Consider the following 19,749-nt stretch of genomic DNA (forward strand, 5'->3'; position numbering starts at 1 on the left):
TTTTAATATTTGTTGTAATCTTGTATCTACAGATGCCCCGGAAACCTACGGAGCCCCGGATGGTAAAAACATGAAATGCGAAGGGTTCTCTCGTATTTTTTTTTTTGCGTCCTTCCGTCGTTCAGTTCGTACAAACAGTACTTCCGGTGTTCCGGAGAATTCAGTACCCTTCAGTTCTCTACTTCTCCACTTCCACTTCAGCGCGCATGTGCGAAATCATGATGTTTTCCCTTGTTGCTGAGTCGAGCGGCTAGAAAAGTAGTTCCCTCTGTGTTGAGATTGATCTATACTGTAGATGAAACGTCTTATACATAATTATGACTGTAAAAAACAAAAAAGCATCACTGTAGTGCTTTTATAAATCCTCACACTGTAATATACAGGAAGGACCACTTTTCTCGGGCCTCCAGATAAATTTGTTCCCCCCTGTGTTCTCAGCGTAAACGAATGCTCTGTGGGTGAAGTGTGATGAAGAGTTGAGTAAACATGTACACAGTACTAGCATTGCTGTACTATTTTAATCGTACACTAGTTGGAATATACTAGGAAAACTAAATTCCAAGTGTGATGGTGTAATCCGTTTACCCTGTTTCTTAGTTTCTTAATTATGAAAGCATATGGCTGAAACTTGTGGAGTTCAGAGGGAAAAGAGAGATAGATTACAATAACCACTTTAGTATTTCAAAGCCATTTCAGGTGTAATGTATTCTAATATATAAAGAAAAATGTAAATGCTACTATAGCACTTCACCATTAGGTGGTGCTGGAGCAAAACTTCTTGGGTACATTCAGGGCGTGGTCCTCAATATACATAACTAGTTTGGTGCTGATATGTAAATGCATTGCAGAGATATGACTTTAAGAACCTGTATTTTGCCTTTGTGGGCACAGTGCGGGAAAACAGTTTTCAATATCAAAACCCCATTTGATAATTTTGTGTAGACAGGTCTTAAGATGATATGATCCAAATTTGATGATTTTGGGGTGTAATTTGTAGGAGGAGCAGCAAAAACACATTTGATTCAAGCATTTTCTACATGTCAGAGTAACTTTTGACCTCTAGGTGGCACTGTCATGAAATTTGTTGGGTAGCATCAGGTCATAGTTCTGAAGACACATACTAAGTCTCATGACAAGTCGTTAATGAGACAAGCGTCACTTCCTGATTGGCGACTTCATCACCAGACTTTTTTGGCTTGTTACAAGCGAAGAGTTTCGAAATTCAAATTCCATTTGATAACTTTTGTGCAGATTGGTCTGAATATATTATGGGCAAAATTGCATGAAATTTGGACAAAATTTCAACATGGCAGAAAATCTAATTAGGTGGAAATTAGACATCATAGGGTCCATTGAATTCAGCATGAGTGAGAAAGTCCAGTTTTTTTTAAAAAAAATTCCCTCACGTTCAGGTTGAATATCTCTTGTGGGGGACCAGACGTGAACCTGAAATTTTGACAGAAATAAGGGCTCTATAGTACTACAGCTCAGAAGTCATTTACTGCATTTATCATACCCTAAAGTAAGGACAATTTTTTTAAAATTGCAGTTTCTCACTCCATAAAAAAAGAAGACTCAAACCTGAAATGTTCTGCATGCACTAACCTTCCCATCACAAACTGACCGCAAAAGTGGCACTGTGAGAAATCTTGAGCATTATATTTGGACTTAAGTTCTAAAGCTAAGGAAGGAATGTGCATTTTTTAAAATTTATGCCATGTACCCTGTATTGTTCTCTAGAGATCAGTTTTTGTTCCAAGGAGCAAGAGCCATCCTGATCCGAGATATTGAGGTTTCTGTAAACAACTGTATTGCCAAAATTTGTTGTGTGCCTTCAGAAAAAGATGGATGCAATGACTGAGATGGAATGACTCCTTGTTCTTTTTGAGAGGTTTGTTAACAAGCTTTAATAAAACTTATTAAAAGTGATGATAATGGCTTGAATCATTTATTATACAGTTGCATAAAATTCAGTTGCAATTGCACCCACTAATATCTGTTACCCACCTAGTAATCCTATCCGCCATAATAAAACATGAATAACTGCCAACAACCAACATGCCCACCCACTACTTAATAACAAAGTGTTTTTTTTAATTGTCTAATAAATACTTGTATAAACATGAGACCACAGAAGAACATATAATATAATGAGAATTATATTATACAGTGCTGTGAAAAAGTATTTGATTTCTTCTGTTTTTGTGTATAACTCATACTAATTAGTACGACATATAACATAAAGCAAAGGCAACCTGAGTAAACACACAAATACAGTTTTTATTTATTTATATTACTGAAGCAAAAAAGGTTATCCAACACCTATCACCCATGTGAAAAACTAATTGCCCCCTTAAACTTAAAATCTGGTTGTGCCACTTTAACAGCAACAACTGCAACCAAATGCTTCTGGTAACTGGAGATCAGTCTTTCACTTACTTCTAGGACTAGGACTTACATCAGACATTCTCCTTTAGGATTTTCTGGTAGAGAACAGAATTAATTTTTCTGCCCAGCATCCCCACACTTCACACTTCCACCACCATACTTGACGGTGGGTATGATGTTCTTTTTGTGGAATTCTATGTTTGGTTTAAGCCCGATGTAACGGGACCCCTGTCTTCCAAACAGTTCCATTTTTGACTCATCAGTCCACAGAACATTCTCCCAAAAGTTTGAGGATCTGTAAGGTGTGTTTTGGCAACAAAAAAAAAAAGTCTTAATGTTCTTCTGGGTTAGCAGTGGTTTTGACCTCACCACTCTTCCATGGATGCCATTTTTACCCAGTGTCTTTCTGATAGTGGAGTCATGAACAGTGACCTTTATTGATACAAGAGAGGTCTGGAGGTCTCTGATATTGTCCTTGGCTCTTTTATGACTTCGTGGATGAGTCATTTCTGTGCTCTTGGATGAATTTTGGAAGGTCGGACACTTCTGGTAAGTTTCACTACTGTGCTGTTTTTCCATTTTGAAATAATGACTCTCACCGTGGTTCTTTGGAGTTCCAGAGCCTTTTAAATAGCTTTGTAACCCTTCCCAGACTGATCTATTTCAATCATCTTCTTAATCATTTCTGGAATTTCTTTAAATTTTGGCATAGTACATTACTGGGTAAGATCTTTTAACCAACTTCATGCTGTTGAAAAAGTTCTATTTAAATGTTGATTTGAACAGGGTTTGCAGTAATCAGGCCTGGCTGCGTCTAGTCCAGCTGAACCCCATTATTAATGCAGTTTCATAGATTTAGGATCTTAGTAACTATTGGGGCACAGGCCCACACATGCCCAGTTGGTATTGGATAACTTTTTTGCTTCAATAAATAGCATTATCATTTTAAAACAGTATTTTTTGTTTACTCAGGTTGTCTTTGTTTTAATTTCGGAAACAATTAAAAAACTGAATATATAACTTTTTCACAGCATTGTACATGTACACTCAAAAAGGCCTTAGAATTCATTCGATTTGCTTATACTGTTGCTTATACTGCTGCTTACACACACACACACACACACACACACACACACACACACACACGGGTAACTTTTCACTGAATTTCTAATCACAGTATTGCAGACATGCAGGCAGCTCCTCGGGGGCTGACAGTTGTGCTGCAAGTCTGGCCCAGATGTTGTTGCCAGTTTTCTCAAGGTCTAAATCCATATTTTCCTCATCTTCATCCTGAAAATGATCTTCCTCCAAGATGTCATCAGTGAACTGACAAAGGTTGTGTAGCATGCAGCGTGCGGCAACCACCTTTAGGGCAAATAGGGGCAGATCTTCAGGTTCCCCAAAAAGATAGCCCTCCAGCGGGTTTTTTAATGATGATCTAGCCTTGATGTGGTGCTTGTTAAAGCAATCTTCAACACGACTTGGTAGGAGGTAATATATCCAGTTACAATAGGTCAATTTATGTCAAGATGTCTTAGTGATAATGCAATAACACTGTAGAAGTTACAGTTGTACCGCTATATTTATAACAATTAAAAAATAAATAAAACTTTAAAAGTAATTATATAACTAAGCAGACGTTCTTACCAGTCATAGGCTGTCTGTATGAGGTTGATTATGGTCACAGGATGCAGCAGACATGGGTAGCCCCCATCTCCAGGAAGAAAGTAGTCTTTTGGAGGGAAAAGGGATTCCTGGTACATCAGGCATCTTCATAGGACCAGAGAATCATGCACAGATCCTGGGCTGCCTACATAGATGTCAAGGAATTTCCCCATCACTGTCCCATATGGCTGCAGAATTGATATAACTTTGTTTCTATGGTCCAGCAGGCGGGCGAATCTGGATATGGCATCTATCGATTGCACCAGCAAACCAGCAACTTTCTTAAAGGCATTTATTTGTTATTGACCAAACTTGTTCCCCCACCTTAATGTTTTCAAATTCAGATGACCAGAACATTGTTGAACACGGCATGTAATTCTTCTTTCATATATTTCTAATATATTTATTGCTGCATTTATCTTTTACAATATGAATATCACCAATAAATATTGTATCACTACAAATGGGATGTTGTTGGTCTACATTAACAGAGGAATATTCAGAATTTCATAGCAATGAAACAACTTTACTTGGGATTGCATCAAAGATAATTGCATAATCTTTTGGTTTCACACTAATGTTCTTTAAAAAAAAAAAAAAAAAATGAGTATGATAAAAGCTGACATTTATTAAGTAACTGACTAACAGTGAGTATTCCATAGTTGTACTATGTCTGATTGAAGATAGACATTTTTTTTAACCAAGATATCTCCATTATTCCATATGAAGTACAGATTTGGTGAAACGTTGTGGTTATATATTAATTGCCAACCCAGCGGTGCTGTCACAATTCGTGACTTAACGAAGATAGGACAGATGCAAATGCAGTTGAAACAGTTTTATTAAACGAGAGAACACAGGCAGGTAAATCCAAAACGTAATCCACAAACGTAATCTAGTAATATGCAAAGTTCAGACGATCGGCAAACAGGCATAAACGGGGCAAGGCTGGAATCAAAGTCGCGGTCACGGGATACAGGGTCGACATACCAAACATGAAACAAACAACAGCGAGGGACTGGTAGCGGAGAACCGCGGCTGCGGCGGACTCTAAACTAATCTACTATAACTCAATGTTCCACGCCATGTGCTGGGAGGCACGCGGTATATATACAAACATAATCAGCGTTGTAATGGCTGACGGCTGAGGGCAATTCAGACACACATGAAACAACAACCAATGACAGAACGGGGAGGAGACATAACAGAAACATAAACAAATGCACGTGTCAAAATGTCACGATTGTCAACAAGGGAAACGCAGGTGCTCGCGCACCTGCTCACGCATGCGCGCTCACATGCTCCACAGCGCGCTGCTTAAAGGGGAACTCGTGACAGGTGCGTGCTTATGGAAGTTTGCCAGTTTAATTGGGATTTTTTCTAAAGAAAAATGAAATTTTAAGAGAAAATTAATACCACCCAGAGAATTAATTATAAAGTTTAGAATTAGAAAGTTATAAATTAATTATAAAGTTGGGGAATATATTCCATACACTACCTTTATTTTTTATATATTCAATTATCCATTTTATCTTAAAAACATTATTGAGGTCTGTAAAATAATCTCTTTTGTTATTTCAATCTTTTTGTAAATATTGTTGTTTGTTTTTTTTACTCCAGATAAAATCACTTTTTGGAACATCCATTGATATTTTAATTATATACAGACCTTGAAATCCCTTCTGCAATTCAACCCCCTGAATAGAATCCCTCACAACAGCACAAATATGCAAAACAGGTGTTGTCTCAAGCACATTTGATGCTAATCAAGGGCTTCATTACTTGCACCAGGCGTGCTTGAGGTGGAACACATGAAAATACCTGAACTGGCTAGGGGTAGAAAATGTATGAAATACCTGTAAGAGGCAGAAAAAAGAAGCTGTCAATGGCTGCAACCAGTTTTCTGAGAAGGGAGGTTGTGAAAAACTCTCGAGTGACTGCAAAAGACCTGCAGCAAGACTTGGTGGCAACAGGCACTGAGGTTTCAGTGAGCACAGTAAGGCGCGTACTAAACGCAAAAGGTTTCCATGCCAGAACTCCAAGACATACACCACTACTGACCCAAAAGCACAAGAAAAGTCAGCTCAAAATCATATAAATAAGCTACAGAAGTTTTGGGATTCTGTTCTGTGGCGCGATGAAAAAAAATGGAACTTTTCGGCACGATGGATCAGCGGTATGTCTGGAGAAATAAGAACGAAGAACGAACACTCTGTCCACAATCAAGCATGGTGGTGGCTCGGTGATGCTCTGGGGCTGCTTTGCATCCTCTGGCACTGGAAACCTGCAGCGTGTGGAGGGCAAGATGGATTCATTGAAGTATAAGGAAATCTTAGGGGAAAACATCATGCCATCTGTGAGGAAGCTGAAGCTTGGGTGTCATTGGACCTTCCAACAGGGCAATGATCCCAAGCATACCTCAAATTCTACCAAGGCTTGGTTGAAGAAGTTCTGGAAGATTCTACAGGGCCATCACAGTCACCTGACTTGAACCCCATCGGAAATCTCTGATGGGATTTGAAGAAGGCAGTTGCAGCATGCAAACCCAAGAATATTACTAAACTGCATGCCATTGCTCTTGAGGAATGGGCTAAGATTCCTCAGGAATACCGCCAGAAGTTGGTGTCTGGCTATGCATCTCATTTGCAGTAGGTCATAACAGCAAAAGGGTGCTCTGCTAAATACTAAAGATGCTTGCCATGAAGGGGTTGAATAATTTTGAGACTGGAGAAGTCATTATAAGTTGCATTTTCAGTTGAATTTGGGGAAAACACTTGAAGCATTAGTTGTGTTGAACTATTTCAATTGCTTTTGTTTAATTTGTTCATTGCAAACATCTGAAAGTCTGTAAATTTTGACAATACAGAAGATGTACAGCTGAGTGTTGCTGCTCTCCTACACTGCACCCAGATGATCCCCCCTGACTGGCTAACATGCTTTCTTGATTGTTTTATATTCTTTGTCACGCTGTGCTTCTGTTTCTGTTTCTGACTTGATATCTGTTCAGTGCTATATCAAATAAATATGCTTAAATAGCATTTATGTTTCTTTATTGTGTTGTATTTTTATGCTAGTAAGTGATCTTAAAAATTGGTTTAATCATCAATGAGACGGTGTGCTCATCATCAATGTGGCGTGTTATGGGCTGGGTGTGGTGGTCCGTTCAGGGCCAGAAAAGGACCACTGTTTGGTCCCAGGCCACCCCTGATTATTGCTATATATAATGCTAAATAAAATGTTGAAATTTTAAATACTGATGTTAAAACACTGAAATGAGGGCCCCATTCCTACATTTTGCCTAGGGTCCCCAAATCACTAAATCCGCCCCTGGTATTAGTATAAAGCTTCAGCTTGTATGCCTAAGAAGAAGTTTTCCAAATACCTCCTCTCCCCTCACTAAAAATGGTTTAGTCCAATGAATTATCTCAGCTCAATCAGTGACAAACAGCAGAGGGACCCAATAAAATTGTAAATCCCACGCTAGCTAGTGAACATCACCAATCAGAGCTGAGGCTGCTCTGAGAACAGTTTAAGTTAGAAGTAAAGTTACAGTGGAAGAATAGGAGACTGAGTGATTGTCAGGAAAAAAAACAAATCTAGCTACAAGAAATGTAATGAAAAGAAGGAGAGGGAGGCCAGGAGAACTGCTGGATCCCAATCTATCAAGACCTTCTTTAACAAGACAGGTTAATGCAATGTATGGATATCAGTGTGATGGGATGCCGTACCTTCATAATTTCTCTGTCCATTTTAGTTTAGGACATCTAATAAGAGCTGCCCTTGCCCGTACTCAGTTTCTCATTTATGGGAAGCCAAGCAACTCAAAAGCTGGTCCAAACTGAGCTAGTCAGTAGAACAGTGCAGTACGGACCAAATACCTGTGCGGATCACTGAAGAGTGCAGTGTGGACCAATTGTTATATGCCACTCACCGATCAGTACAGAGCAAATTCATTTGAATACTTCCCAAAAATTCTACTCTAAATACTATTGCTATCAACAGCTCCTATAAGTGCCCCTGGAGTAAAGAGGGTTAACGGCCTTGCTCAATGGCCAAACAGTGGCAGCTTGGCAGTGCTGGGACTTGAACCCCCGACCTTCCAATCAGTAACCCAGAGCCTTAACCAACAAGCCACCACTGCCCCAAAGGTAGGAATAAAGCATTGAAGTTAGTTAAAAGGACGCATACTTTTCAGCACATCATTCAGTATAAACAAGCTTAGGCAGAAGTAAGGAGGACAGTAAGATGGGGGGAATAGAAGGGAATTGAGTTATCCAGTTATGATAGAAGGAAATGAAACTGCAGTAGCTAACATAGAAAGGGTAGAAATGATGGCAAAAGCTTTTGTTAAAATAAATAGTTCCAATGATTTATCAGGGGAGGGAAAAATAGAAAGAAGAAAGCAAGAGAACATGAATGCATTATGCAGGACAAATAGTGGACATGGAGAAAAAGAAGCCTCTTTTAGCATGGGAGAGCTGCAAAGGGCATTGAATAGGACAGGTAAAACTGTGCCAGGGAACGACAAAGTATGTTATAGTATGCTAAAACATTTAAGTCCAGAAAGTCAGGAGAAATTATTGATGTCATATAACCGAGTGTGTGAGAAGGGGAGATTACTAAAAAGTTGGAAAGAGGCAGTAATTATCCAAGTAAGGAAGCCTGGTAAAGATCCAAGTAGACCGGGGAATTATAGGTCGATTGCATTAACGTCACATATATGTAAATTAATGGAGTGCATGATAAATGAAAGACTTACGTATTTTTTGGAGAGTAAAGATATAATGGCTAGATGTCATAGCAGATTCAGAAAAGGAAGAAATACAATGGATCCTGTATTAAATTTGGAGGATGATATAAGAAAAGCCAAAGTAAACTAAGAGATAGTGGGAGTAGTGTTTTTTGATGTGGAGAAGGCGTGTGACATGATGTGGAGGGAGGGACTTTTAACTAAATTGCATCTAATGGGAATTGAAGGAAAAAACGTTTAATTGGATCATGGAGTTCTTAGATGGAAGGACTATTCAGGTAAATCTAAGGGTTAGTCTTATCAAATCAATACAATTTAGAAAATGGGACACCGAAAGGGAGTGTAATCAGCCCAAATTTATTTTCCATTATGATTAATGATATATATACTCAGAGCTCCCAGTGAATATGGGTAGGTCCCTATTTGCAGATGGGGGAGCTATATGGAAGAGAGGAAGAAATGGTGAATTTATAAATAAGAAATTACAAGAGGGAATTAATCAAGTTGAAGAGTGGGGAACAAAATGGAGATTTAAATTCTCAGTAGAAAAAACAAAAGCAATGATCTTTACAAATAAAAAGAAGGATAATGAATGCAAGGTAGAAATGTATGGAACCACATTGGAGAAAGTAGAATATTTTATATTCTTGGGAGTATACTTTGACACAAAATTAACATGGAGGGAACATATAAAGTACATAGTTAATAAATGCAAAAAAAGTGCAAGGTTTCTTGCAGGATTGGAATGGGGAGCAAGTTTTACAGCTCTGAAACATATTTACATTGCACTAATAAGGTCTAAATTAGATTAGGGGTGTACTGTGTATGGATCATCAGCAAAATCTGTGCTGGCTGAATTGGATAGGGTGCAGGCATGTGCTTTAAGAATATGTCTAGGGGAAAATTAAAACTTCCCCAGTATGTGCACTTCAGGTGGAAGCAGGGGAAATGCCATTATGGTTTCGAAGGAAACTCAGATGTGACAACTTTTAATATGTATTGATTCAGTATCCCATATGAGTATAAAGTCTGGTGTAACTAGAAGCCATCAGGAACTACATCATGAGATTTTATTTATAAACTCAAGAATAAGCAGGCAAGGGGCAGGCATCACACTTATGTGGATACCAGCACATTTGGGCATCCAGGGAAACGAGAAAGTAGACAGACTGGTAAAAGAAGCAACAACAAAAAAAAGAACAGGTAAAAATTAAATTATCAAAAGCAGAAGGGAAGAGTCTAGTGTGGAAGAAGATAATGGAAAAATGGCAGCAGCAGTTCGATAATGAAATCAAAGGGAGATATCTATGATACAAAATATAATAGGTATGGAAAGTAAAAAGGGAAATAAAAGGAAGGGACCAGTCATAAGAAGTAGAATGAGGATTGGACATTGCAAGTTAAACAAAACTCTCCATGTTATAGGAAAACACCCAACAGGACTATGTGATGAATGCCAGGAGGAGGAAACAATTAATCACATCTTTATATAATGTAAAGAAATTCATACAAGAAAGGCAAGAGTTGAAGAATCAGCTATGGGAAATAGGTATAGTAGAGTATAATGTAAATATTATAGTAGAAAGTGGCAATAATGACCAAGGACGGAGTTATCTGTTTAATGTTCTTAAGGAGGATGGGACTGGAAGTACGAATTTAATTAGGAAATAGTAAGTTACAGTGAGACAGCAGGTGGCAGTAATGCAACATTATGGATGTCAATTGCTGTAAAACACAAAAGAAGAAGAAGAAGAAGAAGCGGAAGAGCGAACCGTTTACTGACGGAGAAAACAGAGGACATTTTTTAAAATTGATTGTGGGGAGCAGCTGTTGTGTTAAAAGATATAGACCAATCTGATATAAATACTTATTTAAAATTTTTAATAATTATGAATCATTTGCGAAGATGAAACGGCAACGAAAGCGTCTGAGTGAAGACTTCTGTGAGTAATCAAGTCTTTTTTTTCCACTAGCCAGCCGAAGTGACTGAGTTGTAAGTTTCAGTTGTTTACTTGTTTAATTTAATTTATTTATTTCGGCTGAGACTCTATGACTTTTTTTTTCGTTATGCGGAGTTTCCCCTTTATCTTTGAGCATTTTTCCAGCAGGTCTTGCTATGGGGACATTATCAGAGTAATCTTGTTTACTGAGTTCTCATCTGTAAACATGTACATGCATGTATAAAGGACCATAACTATACGACGTATCATTCGGTACAAGGCTCTCGATTCCATACCTTTTCGTATCGAACAATATATTCAACACTGCATAATAAACTAGGCTATTAGGCATAAAATACTGCTTATTTTACATGCGGTGTAAAGAAAAAAAAAGTAACTTAACCAAGCCCACATCCCCGCCTCTGAAAAAATAGCTTCCTCTTTATCCCGACTCAGGAGAGGCTACAGGGGTTTAAAAATAAAATGTGGTTCCTAAGCATGCTGTTTTTCCATGAGCGAATAGGCTAGCGTACTAGCATATAATATTGTGTTCAAATTGTGTCAAAGTTCTTGGCCCTTCCCCTTGTCGAAATTTGTTGCGTGCTCTCTCTCTCTCTCTCTCTCTCTCTCTCTCTCTGTCTGTCTGTCTGTCTGTCTGTCTATCTATCTATCTATCTATCTACACACAGTCATGTAAAAAATAAAATAAGTACACCCCATGGAAATTGTTGGCTTTTTTGCTCATTTGGACAATCAAACTTTTGATCATAGTGCCTATTAATAAACGTTATACTACACACACAAAATTGACATTTTGTAGTATTTTACATAATTAAAACTGATCAGTGTTTAAGATTGGGTGCCAGTGATTAGAACCTGCTTAGGGAGTGCAGGTGGAACCTGTCTTATTTATATCCCTCTCATATCTACAGTAGTGTCTGGTGTTCTCTTTGTTATTGAGGTGTGTGTTGTCATCATGCCAAGATCTAAACAGTTATGTAAGACCTTCTGAAAAAAGATTGTGGATGCCTATGAGTCTGGCAAGGGATTTAAAAAGATTTCCAAATTATTTTAAATGCATCATTCCATTGTAAGGAAAATCATCAATTTGTTCAGGACTGGCCGTCCCAGCAAATTCAGCCCAAGAGCAGACCGTCTAATGCAAAAAAAAGTATTCAAGAACCCCAAAATTTCATCAACGGATCTGCTAGTAAGTCTTGCAACTGTTGGTTTTGTCAAAGTGCATGCTTCTGCAATCAGAAAGAGATTGCACAAATTTGACCTGCATGGGGCACATGCCAAGAAAAATCCTTTGCAAGACTACAGTGTGCCAATGAGCATATAGGCAAAGACTGGGCCTTTTGGAATAATGTGCTCTGGACAGATGAAACAAAGATGGTTGTTTGGCCACAGTAACAGCAGACATGTTTGGTGCTGACCAAGGACTTTCAGGAGATGCACCTCAAACCAACTGTGAAGCACGTGGTGAAATTTGATAGTTTGGGGTTGCTTCACTGCCTCAGGTCTGGACAGCTTGCATTCATTGATTCAACTATGAATTCTACATCATATAAAAGAAAGTGCTTGAAGACAATTTGAGGTCCTCTGTCCGAAAGTTGAAGTTGAACCAAAAGTGGCCCTTTTAACAGAATAATGATCATAATCACACTAGCAAATCTGGGAGTGAAATTTAGGGAGTGAACGCTATCTATCTACCTAGCTAACGAACTAACAGTGAGGCTTTATTTTAGCACTTCCATCACTGAAACAATTCAATACAGCCTTTTTGTGTTGTGCTGTTGCAATGAGAAACAGCCTGAGGGCACTGTGGGATTGTGATTGGTATTGTGATTGACCCACAGAGGAGAGGAGAAGTGAAACACGCATGTTTCTCTGAGGAATACTTTATTTCTTTTACAAGTGTAGTTTACCACAAGCCTATAAATCTATGAAAGAAATACCAGTTGGACGGTAACCTAAGTAATATGCTAAAAAGCTATATATTAAATAAAGTAAAAAAAACGCGATTGGGTGTCATGCCTGGAGATGGATCTGAGATTTGTAGGCTAGTATTTGCCTGTTTCGACCCCCCCCCCCCCCAAAGCTGACGTCACTTCATCTAAATTTATTGGTTCAACTCATTTGTTAGGCATAAATTCAAAATGTTCACAGATCGTAACATTTTTAGAGCTGCAACAACTAATCAATAAAATCAACAATAATCGATTATGAAAATCGTTGTCAACTAATCTCATTATCGATTAGTTGGTCTGCGCGCGGTACATTTACCCATTACGTTACTTCTGTTCCGAAAACACACCTTGGAGAGTAAATAAGTTGTGTCCCAATTGACGTACTGTACACTAACACTATGCACTTCGTACTCTACCGTTTAGGGCAGTGTTTCCGCGGACCCCTAGTGGTCAGTGGTGTAACTGCAGGTGGTCCGTAGGAAAGTTTTTTTTTTTGGTTAAATGTATCAAAAATATGTTCAAATGAAATGTTTTAGAATTTATCAATTTGGTTATTCACATGCATTCACAATATCACGTTAGCTGAGGTTAAATCTTTTGATTTTATAATTTTATGTACTTTCATTTTAAAAAAATGCATTTTGCTAATAGCCAACTTTGTTCTTTCCAATAAACAGTATAACATGGTGCTTCAAGCATTAAGACATGCAAAATATTACAGTAATCCTAATACTTTAGTCCTGTGAGGTAATTTTCACTACAGTCGATAAATGAGATGCAAGATGGTACCAGGTGTGTTTGTATGAAACGAGAAAGAGGAAGTCTGCTGTGTGATATGAGAGACATAAAAGTAGCATTTGAACTGTTGCAGTGCTAAATTGTTTATTCTGTGTAACTCTCTGTGTAATTCTCAACAAAAAGAAATTGTGAATGAAAAACTGTATGATGTTATAGTCAAACCACGAAAATGTTAAATTCAGTGTGGCCTTCTGGGTTTTTTAAGTATTCTGTCAGTGTTTGTCAGTACTGTAATAGTATGCCTTTGTGGTGTGTTGCAGCCTTTAGGTCTTAGACAAAAAAAAGTGTAGTTACTGACATGAGGATGACAAAAGTATTTTCATTTGAAACACTCTTAAGTGTTTAACATCATTGAAATTATATTGAATAGGTCCTAAACAATGACAACATAAGCCTGAAAATGGCTTTTAAGGATCAATGATGAAAATTATTGACTAGTGTTAGTTATGTGAAAAGGGAAGAAATAAACACTTCCTTGACAGGAATGTTACTTTCTGTAAAATTTATTAAACAAAAATATTAAACATCACTAAATCAATCGAAATACATTAGGTTACACCAGCAAAATTAAATTTTGGGATTAAATCAGTTAGAAATAGCACCTTAAGGTAACATTTGCAGCTTACCATTTTTTAATAGTATACAATATATTTTACCATTTTCCATAGTGCTCATTTTTGTCACCCTCACCTGCCCCCCCAAACCCACCCCCATTGGAAAAACACGCCCCTGACTAGACAATTTGAACAATTAACACGTTAATGTAGATACTACATGCAGCATCAAGCAGGATTCTTTAAGGTCTGGTATCCCTTGGAGCACTTCATCTTCCCGGTAAGTTGTGACGCTGACGGCCAGTGAATGGTGGCAACACACCAGCAAATTCAGCCTCATACCTTGCAAACCTTAACTCTTCTGATCAACTGGATGGAATGAAGACACTAAGGCACTTGTATTAAAGATATATGTGTGAATACATCTACAAACAACTCTTCAAACAATAGCTCCTTATGTTATTATTGTTATTTTTTATGCAACTACAGTGCATCTGGAAAGTATTCACAGTGCTTCACTTTTTGCACATTTTGTTATGTTATAGCCTTATTCCAAAATGGATTAAATTCATTATTTTCCTCAAAATTCTACAAACAATACCCCATAATGACAATGTGAAAGAATTTTGTTTGAAATCTTTGCAAATTTATTAAAAATAAAAAAACAAAAAAGCACATGTACGTAAGTATTCACAGCCTTTGCTCAATACTTTGTTGAAGCAGCTTTGGCACCAATTACACCCTCAAGTCTTTTTGAGTATGATGCTACAAGCTTGGCACACCTATATTTGGGCAGTTTCTCCCATTCTTCTTTGCAGGACCTCTCAAGCTCCATCAGGTTGGATGGATGCACAGCCATTTTCAGATCTCTCCAGAGATGTTCAGTCGGGTCCAAGTCTGGGCTCTGGCTGGGCCACTCAAGGACTTTCACAGAGTTGTCCTGTAGCCACTCCTTTGTTATCTTGGCTGTGTGCTTATGGTCGTTGTCCTGTAGGAAGATGAACCTTCGCCCTAGTCTGAGGTCCAGAGTGCTCTGGAGCAGGTTTTCATCAAGGATGTCTCTGTACATTGCTGCATTCATCTTTTCCTCATCCTGACTAGTCTCCCAGTTCCTGCCGCTGAAAAACATCCCCACAGCACAATGCTTCCTCCACCATGCTTCACTGTAGGGATGATATTGGCCAAGTGATGACATATGCCTGGTTTCCTCCCGATATGACGCTCACCATTCAGGCCAAAGAGTTCAATTTTTGTCTTGGTCTTGGTCTGAGAGTTCTTCAGGTGCCTTTTGGCAAACTCCAGGCAGGCTGTCATGTGCCTTTTACTAAGGAGTGGCTTCCATCTGGCCACTCTACCATACAGGCCTGATTGGTGCTGCAGAGATGGTTGTTTTTCTGGAAGGTTCTCCTCTCTCCACAGAGACACGCTGGAGCTCTGTTAGAGTGACCATCGGGTTTTTGGTCACCTCCCCGACTAAGGCCCTTCCCCCCCGATCGTTCAGTTTGGCCGGGCGGCCAGCTCTAGGAATAGTCCTTCTGGTTCCAAACTCCTTCCATATAAGGATGATGGAGGCCACTGTGCTCATTGGGACAGTCAATGCTGGAGAAATGTTTTTATACCCTTCCCCAGATCTGTGCCTCAATACAATCCTGTCTCAGAGGTCTACAGACAATTCCTTGGACTTCATGGTTTGGTTTGTGCTCTGACATGCATTCTTATCTGTGGGATCTTATATAGACAGGTGTGTGCCTTTCCAAATCATGTCCAATCAACTGAATTTACCACAGGTGGACTCCAATCAAGTTGTAGAAACATCTCAAGGATGATCAGTGGAACTGGATGCACCTGAGCTCAATTTTGAGTGTCATTGCAAAGGCTGTGAATACTTATGTACATGTGCTATTTTTTGTTTTTTATTGTTAATAAATTTGCAACGATTTCAAACAAACTTCTTTCACGTTGTCATTATGGGGTATTGTTTGTAGAATTTTGTGGAAAATAATGAATTTAATCCATTTTGGAATAAGGCTGTAACATAACAAAATGTGGAAAAAGGGAAGCGCTGTGAATACTTTCCGAATGCACTGTACAACACAGCTCCCTTGATGCTGAGCGCTTGTTGCCATTTTAGAGAAAGATCCATGGCTTATGGAGTGGGTGTGGCTAACTTTCAGGGCACCACCCACTCCAAAATCAGTTGACCAATAGAGATTTAAAGTGAACAGCTTCTTCTAAGACCCATCCCCTAAAAATGTGCCAAAAGTTAGAAGCAAGATAAAATTTGCAAAAGCAAAGAAAAATTCCAGGAACAAAAAATGCACCAAAATTAAAGCAAAATGAGTTTGAATAAGTAGTAATCTTTTTGAAATATAAATTTTGACTTGATTCTCACTACTTGCATTTATAATCTATTTTTTAAAAATATATTCTGCTAATTAACATTTTGCATGTGGGTTTTATTTTAATTAAAACTTTTGGAACAAAATTAACTTCCCATTGGGAAGTTCATATTTGGTAGGGTATCTAATCTTTTATTTCCAGCTTGTCATATTTCCCTTTGTAATACAGTTTAGTTCACGTTATAATAATCACAGAATTGTCATGTCCGTCATGTATTGGCCTTTAGGGAGACTACTTTACTTGTCCTTCCATTGGTCCATGGAACATAGGCTACCTCCCTCTGATTGTAGTTTGTAGCTGTTATATTGCTCGTTTTGACCTCTTCAAAATTTTATTAATCAAAGCGTTCACTGCTTTATTTTGGTCAGGGACATGTCCAAAGCATCTCTGTTTTATTTTCCGAATAACTTTCTCAGTTAGATTTTTGTGACTCTCCTGTTTTTGGTCTTGTAATCACATCAGAAACCCATAAGGTCACAAGATCATGAAAGCTTTTAATTTTTTTGGGAGATTTACTCTGATCAGCTATTTGACGCATGAGGTTCCTCTTTATGGCGGTCATAAAATCAGACTGTAGCTTAAGGACATTAAAAGTTATCCATCTGTTTTTATCTGTTTCAAACTCTCTTCTATGATGCTATTGGCTCCTTGTAGTTTGGCAGTAGTCTCTGTTTTCTGTACTCTGTAATCTGTAGTGGATGTTTCAATACACCTGACAGACAACCACTGGCTTGTGACCATAGGTTACTATCTAGTGGTTTTTGTTTAGTCACCCCATAATAAGGATTTGCGTCCAAGTATTAAAATTATCCTTATAATTGTAATTTTTAGTTTGTCCAATTACTTTTGAACTTGTGAAAATGGAGGCATTATGTTAAAAAATGGCTGTAATTCCTAAATGGTTAATGCAGTATTTTTTGTTAAACCCCTTCAATTACAGCTGAAAGTCTACACTTCAATCACATCTTGATTGCTTAATTTTACCTCCATTGTGGTGGTGTACAGAGGCAACATTATGAAAATTGTCGTTGTCCATATACTTAAGGACCTGACTGTATATGTTGTGGCCTAAAATTTTGTTGACCTGTAACTGTTTAGCCAATCAAAATTGTTTTGGTATGTTTTTGTCATCAAACTCTCTACTTACTATATTTTGTATTTTATGCTGATGAATGGCCTAGGATTAGTTTGAAAAAGAAGGTTTTTCAGAAAATTAAAACTAGCAGTAACAATGTCAGCCGTTTTGCAAAAAGATGCAAGATGACTGAGGAATTTTTTTGATATAAGTTTGAGTCTGTTCCCTACAGTTGGGAAGATATAAATCAAAAGTTTAATTAATTTATTGTAGTGGGTATGGGTCATTTTATTGGCCTGAGTCGGGTGTGGGATATGAGACCTAGCTACCAAACTTGGTGGCAATATTTAATTGATAACACTGCCTTGTAGTTGTTTAAGTAAGTTTGCTTTTGCCTCATTAGAATTGTTTGACATGACATATTGTTTACAAATGTCAATGTTTACAATGTCATAACCTCTGAGTTACTTCTGCCCTAATATTATATATTCTTGATGAATAGTGGGAGTACTACGTACTGACCAAGTTTCATGAATAATAATAATAATACATTTGTTGCTTGACCCCCTAATAATAAGAAAACATGCAATCAATAAATGGTGCCTATACACCTTCGGGGCTTGGCCCCCTAAATATTCAATGTTTACAGTATCCAAAAGACTACTCAAAGGGCATAGCATAATTTCTGTACCAGTCCCATCAAAAATGCTAGTGACCTTGAGTATGGATGATAATCACATTGTAAACGTTCCCATGTCATCCTTAATAGTTAGCTGACCACTTAAATGCTAGTCAACCAAATTTCATTTGATTTTAGATTTACATTATCATAATCAAAATGATTTACATTGCAATAAGTTTAAAATGGCTATAATAATCTAAACTATTTTGTTCATCATTAAAATTAGTTGATATGGTTAGCATGCTTAGCACATCGTTTATTTCTGAGGACGATGCCATCCTCTGATTATTTGCATATTGGATTTAGTTATTGGTCCTGTTTCATGAACTCACAAGCTGACCTTCTATTTACAGAACAACTGGGAAAGTCTCCATTTTAAATGAAAAATTCTAATCCAAAGTCTAAAGTCAGGCATTCTTATGGTTTCAGGGTTCATTTGAACATTTCTGGTAAATTTGCATTATGTGCAAACACGCACAGTGTGCGTGTTAAAGTTTGTGCATTATCTCTGTTTTTTTTATTTGATCTCTCTCTCTCTTTCCTTTATCCTCCCCCCTTTTTATTTCTTCCTGAAGGATAGATGGTCCGAAACACCTACAGCGAAGTCTGAATTCCTTATACAGCCCAACACACCACCCCACCATGTCTGATGAGGAGAGGTCAGAGGTCAAGCTTGAGGAGGACGGGGGCATGCCTCTGCTTGCCCGCCACCAGCCACATGACTCCTATTGCCTTGTCTATGGCATATTTTTCGTGCTGGGAATTGGCTCGCTGCTGCCATGGAACTTCTTCATCACAGCGAAGCATTACTGGCTCTACAAGCTAAACAACAGTTCCAGCCCAGCCAGCCATGAAGAGCTCCACACTAATCTCAGCGTGAGTGACTGAGTGAGTCAGTCAGTCTTTCTAGTGGCTAAACCACCAGTTTTGGAGGATACAGCGCCCTCCACTAATATTCACACCCTTGGTAAATATTAGCAAAGAAGGCTGTGAAAAATTGTCCTTATTGTTTAACCTTTTGATCTTTCGTTCAGAAAATTCCCAAAAATGTTCTGCTCTCGTGGATAGAAAACAGAACACAGGTTTTTTATATATATATATATATATATATATATATATATATATATATATATATATATATATATATATATATATAAAAATCATAAACATAGCTGTGCAACAATTATTGGCATACTTTTAGTAAATACTTTGTGCTACCTCCCTTTGCCAAGATAACAGCACTGAGTCTTCTCCTATAATGTCTGGTGAGGTTGGAGAATACATGGCAAGGGATCTGAGACCATTCCCCCATACAGAATCTCTCCAGATCCTTCAAATTTCGAGGTCCACACTGGTGGACTCTTCTCTTCAGTTTCTCCTCACCCCACAGGTTTTCTATGGGTTTCAAGTCAGCGGACTGGGGTGGCCATGGCAGGACCTTGATTTTGTGGTCAGTAAACCATTTTTGTGTTGATTTTGATGTATGTTTTGGATCACTGTCCTGCTGGAGGATCCAACCATGGC

General features: G+C 38.1%; 1 protein-coding gene across 2 annotated transcripts in view; it reads left to right on the plus strand.

The window, feature by feature from the left end:
• Positions 1–10,536: 10,536 nt before the first annotated feature.
• The window catches only part of slc29a3 (solute carrier family 29 member 3), a 31,296-nt gene continuing 22,083 nt past the window's right edge, over positions 10,537–19,749 (plus strand). The window contains exons 1-2 of one of the 2 annotated variants that reach the window (XM_017462034.3): positions 10,537–10,746; positions 18,801–19,101. In XM_017462034.3, the coding sequence (XP_017317523.1) occupies positions 18,868–19,101 (234 nt within the window). In that variant the 5' untranslated portion in view covers positions 10,537–10,746; positions 18,801–18,867. The remainder of the gene's footprint in view (positions 10,747–18,800; positions 19,102–19,749) is intronic. The other variant, XM_017462033.3, reaches the window with a different exon arrangement.

Source organism: Ictalurus punctatus, chromosome 3, assembly GCF_001660625.3.
Source record: "Ictalurus punctatus breed USDA103 chromosome 3, Coco_2.0, whole genome shotgun sequence".
NCBI lineage: Eukaryota > Metazoa > Chordata > Actinopteri > Siluriformes > Ictaluridae > Ictalurus > Ictalurus punctatus.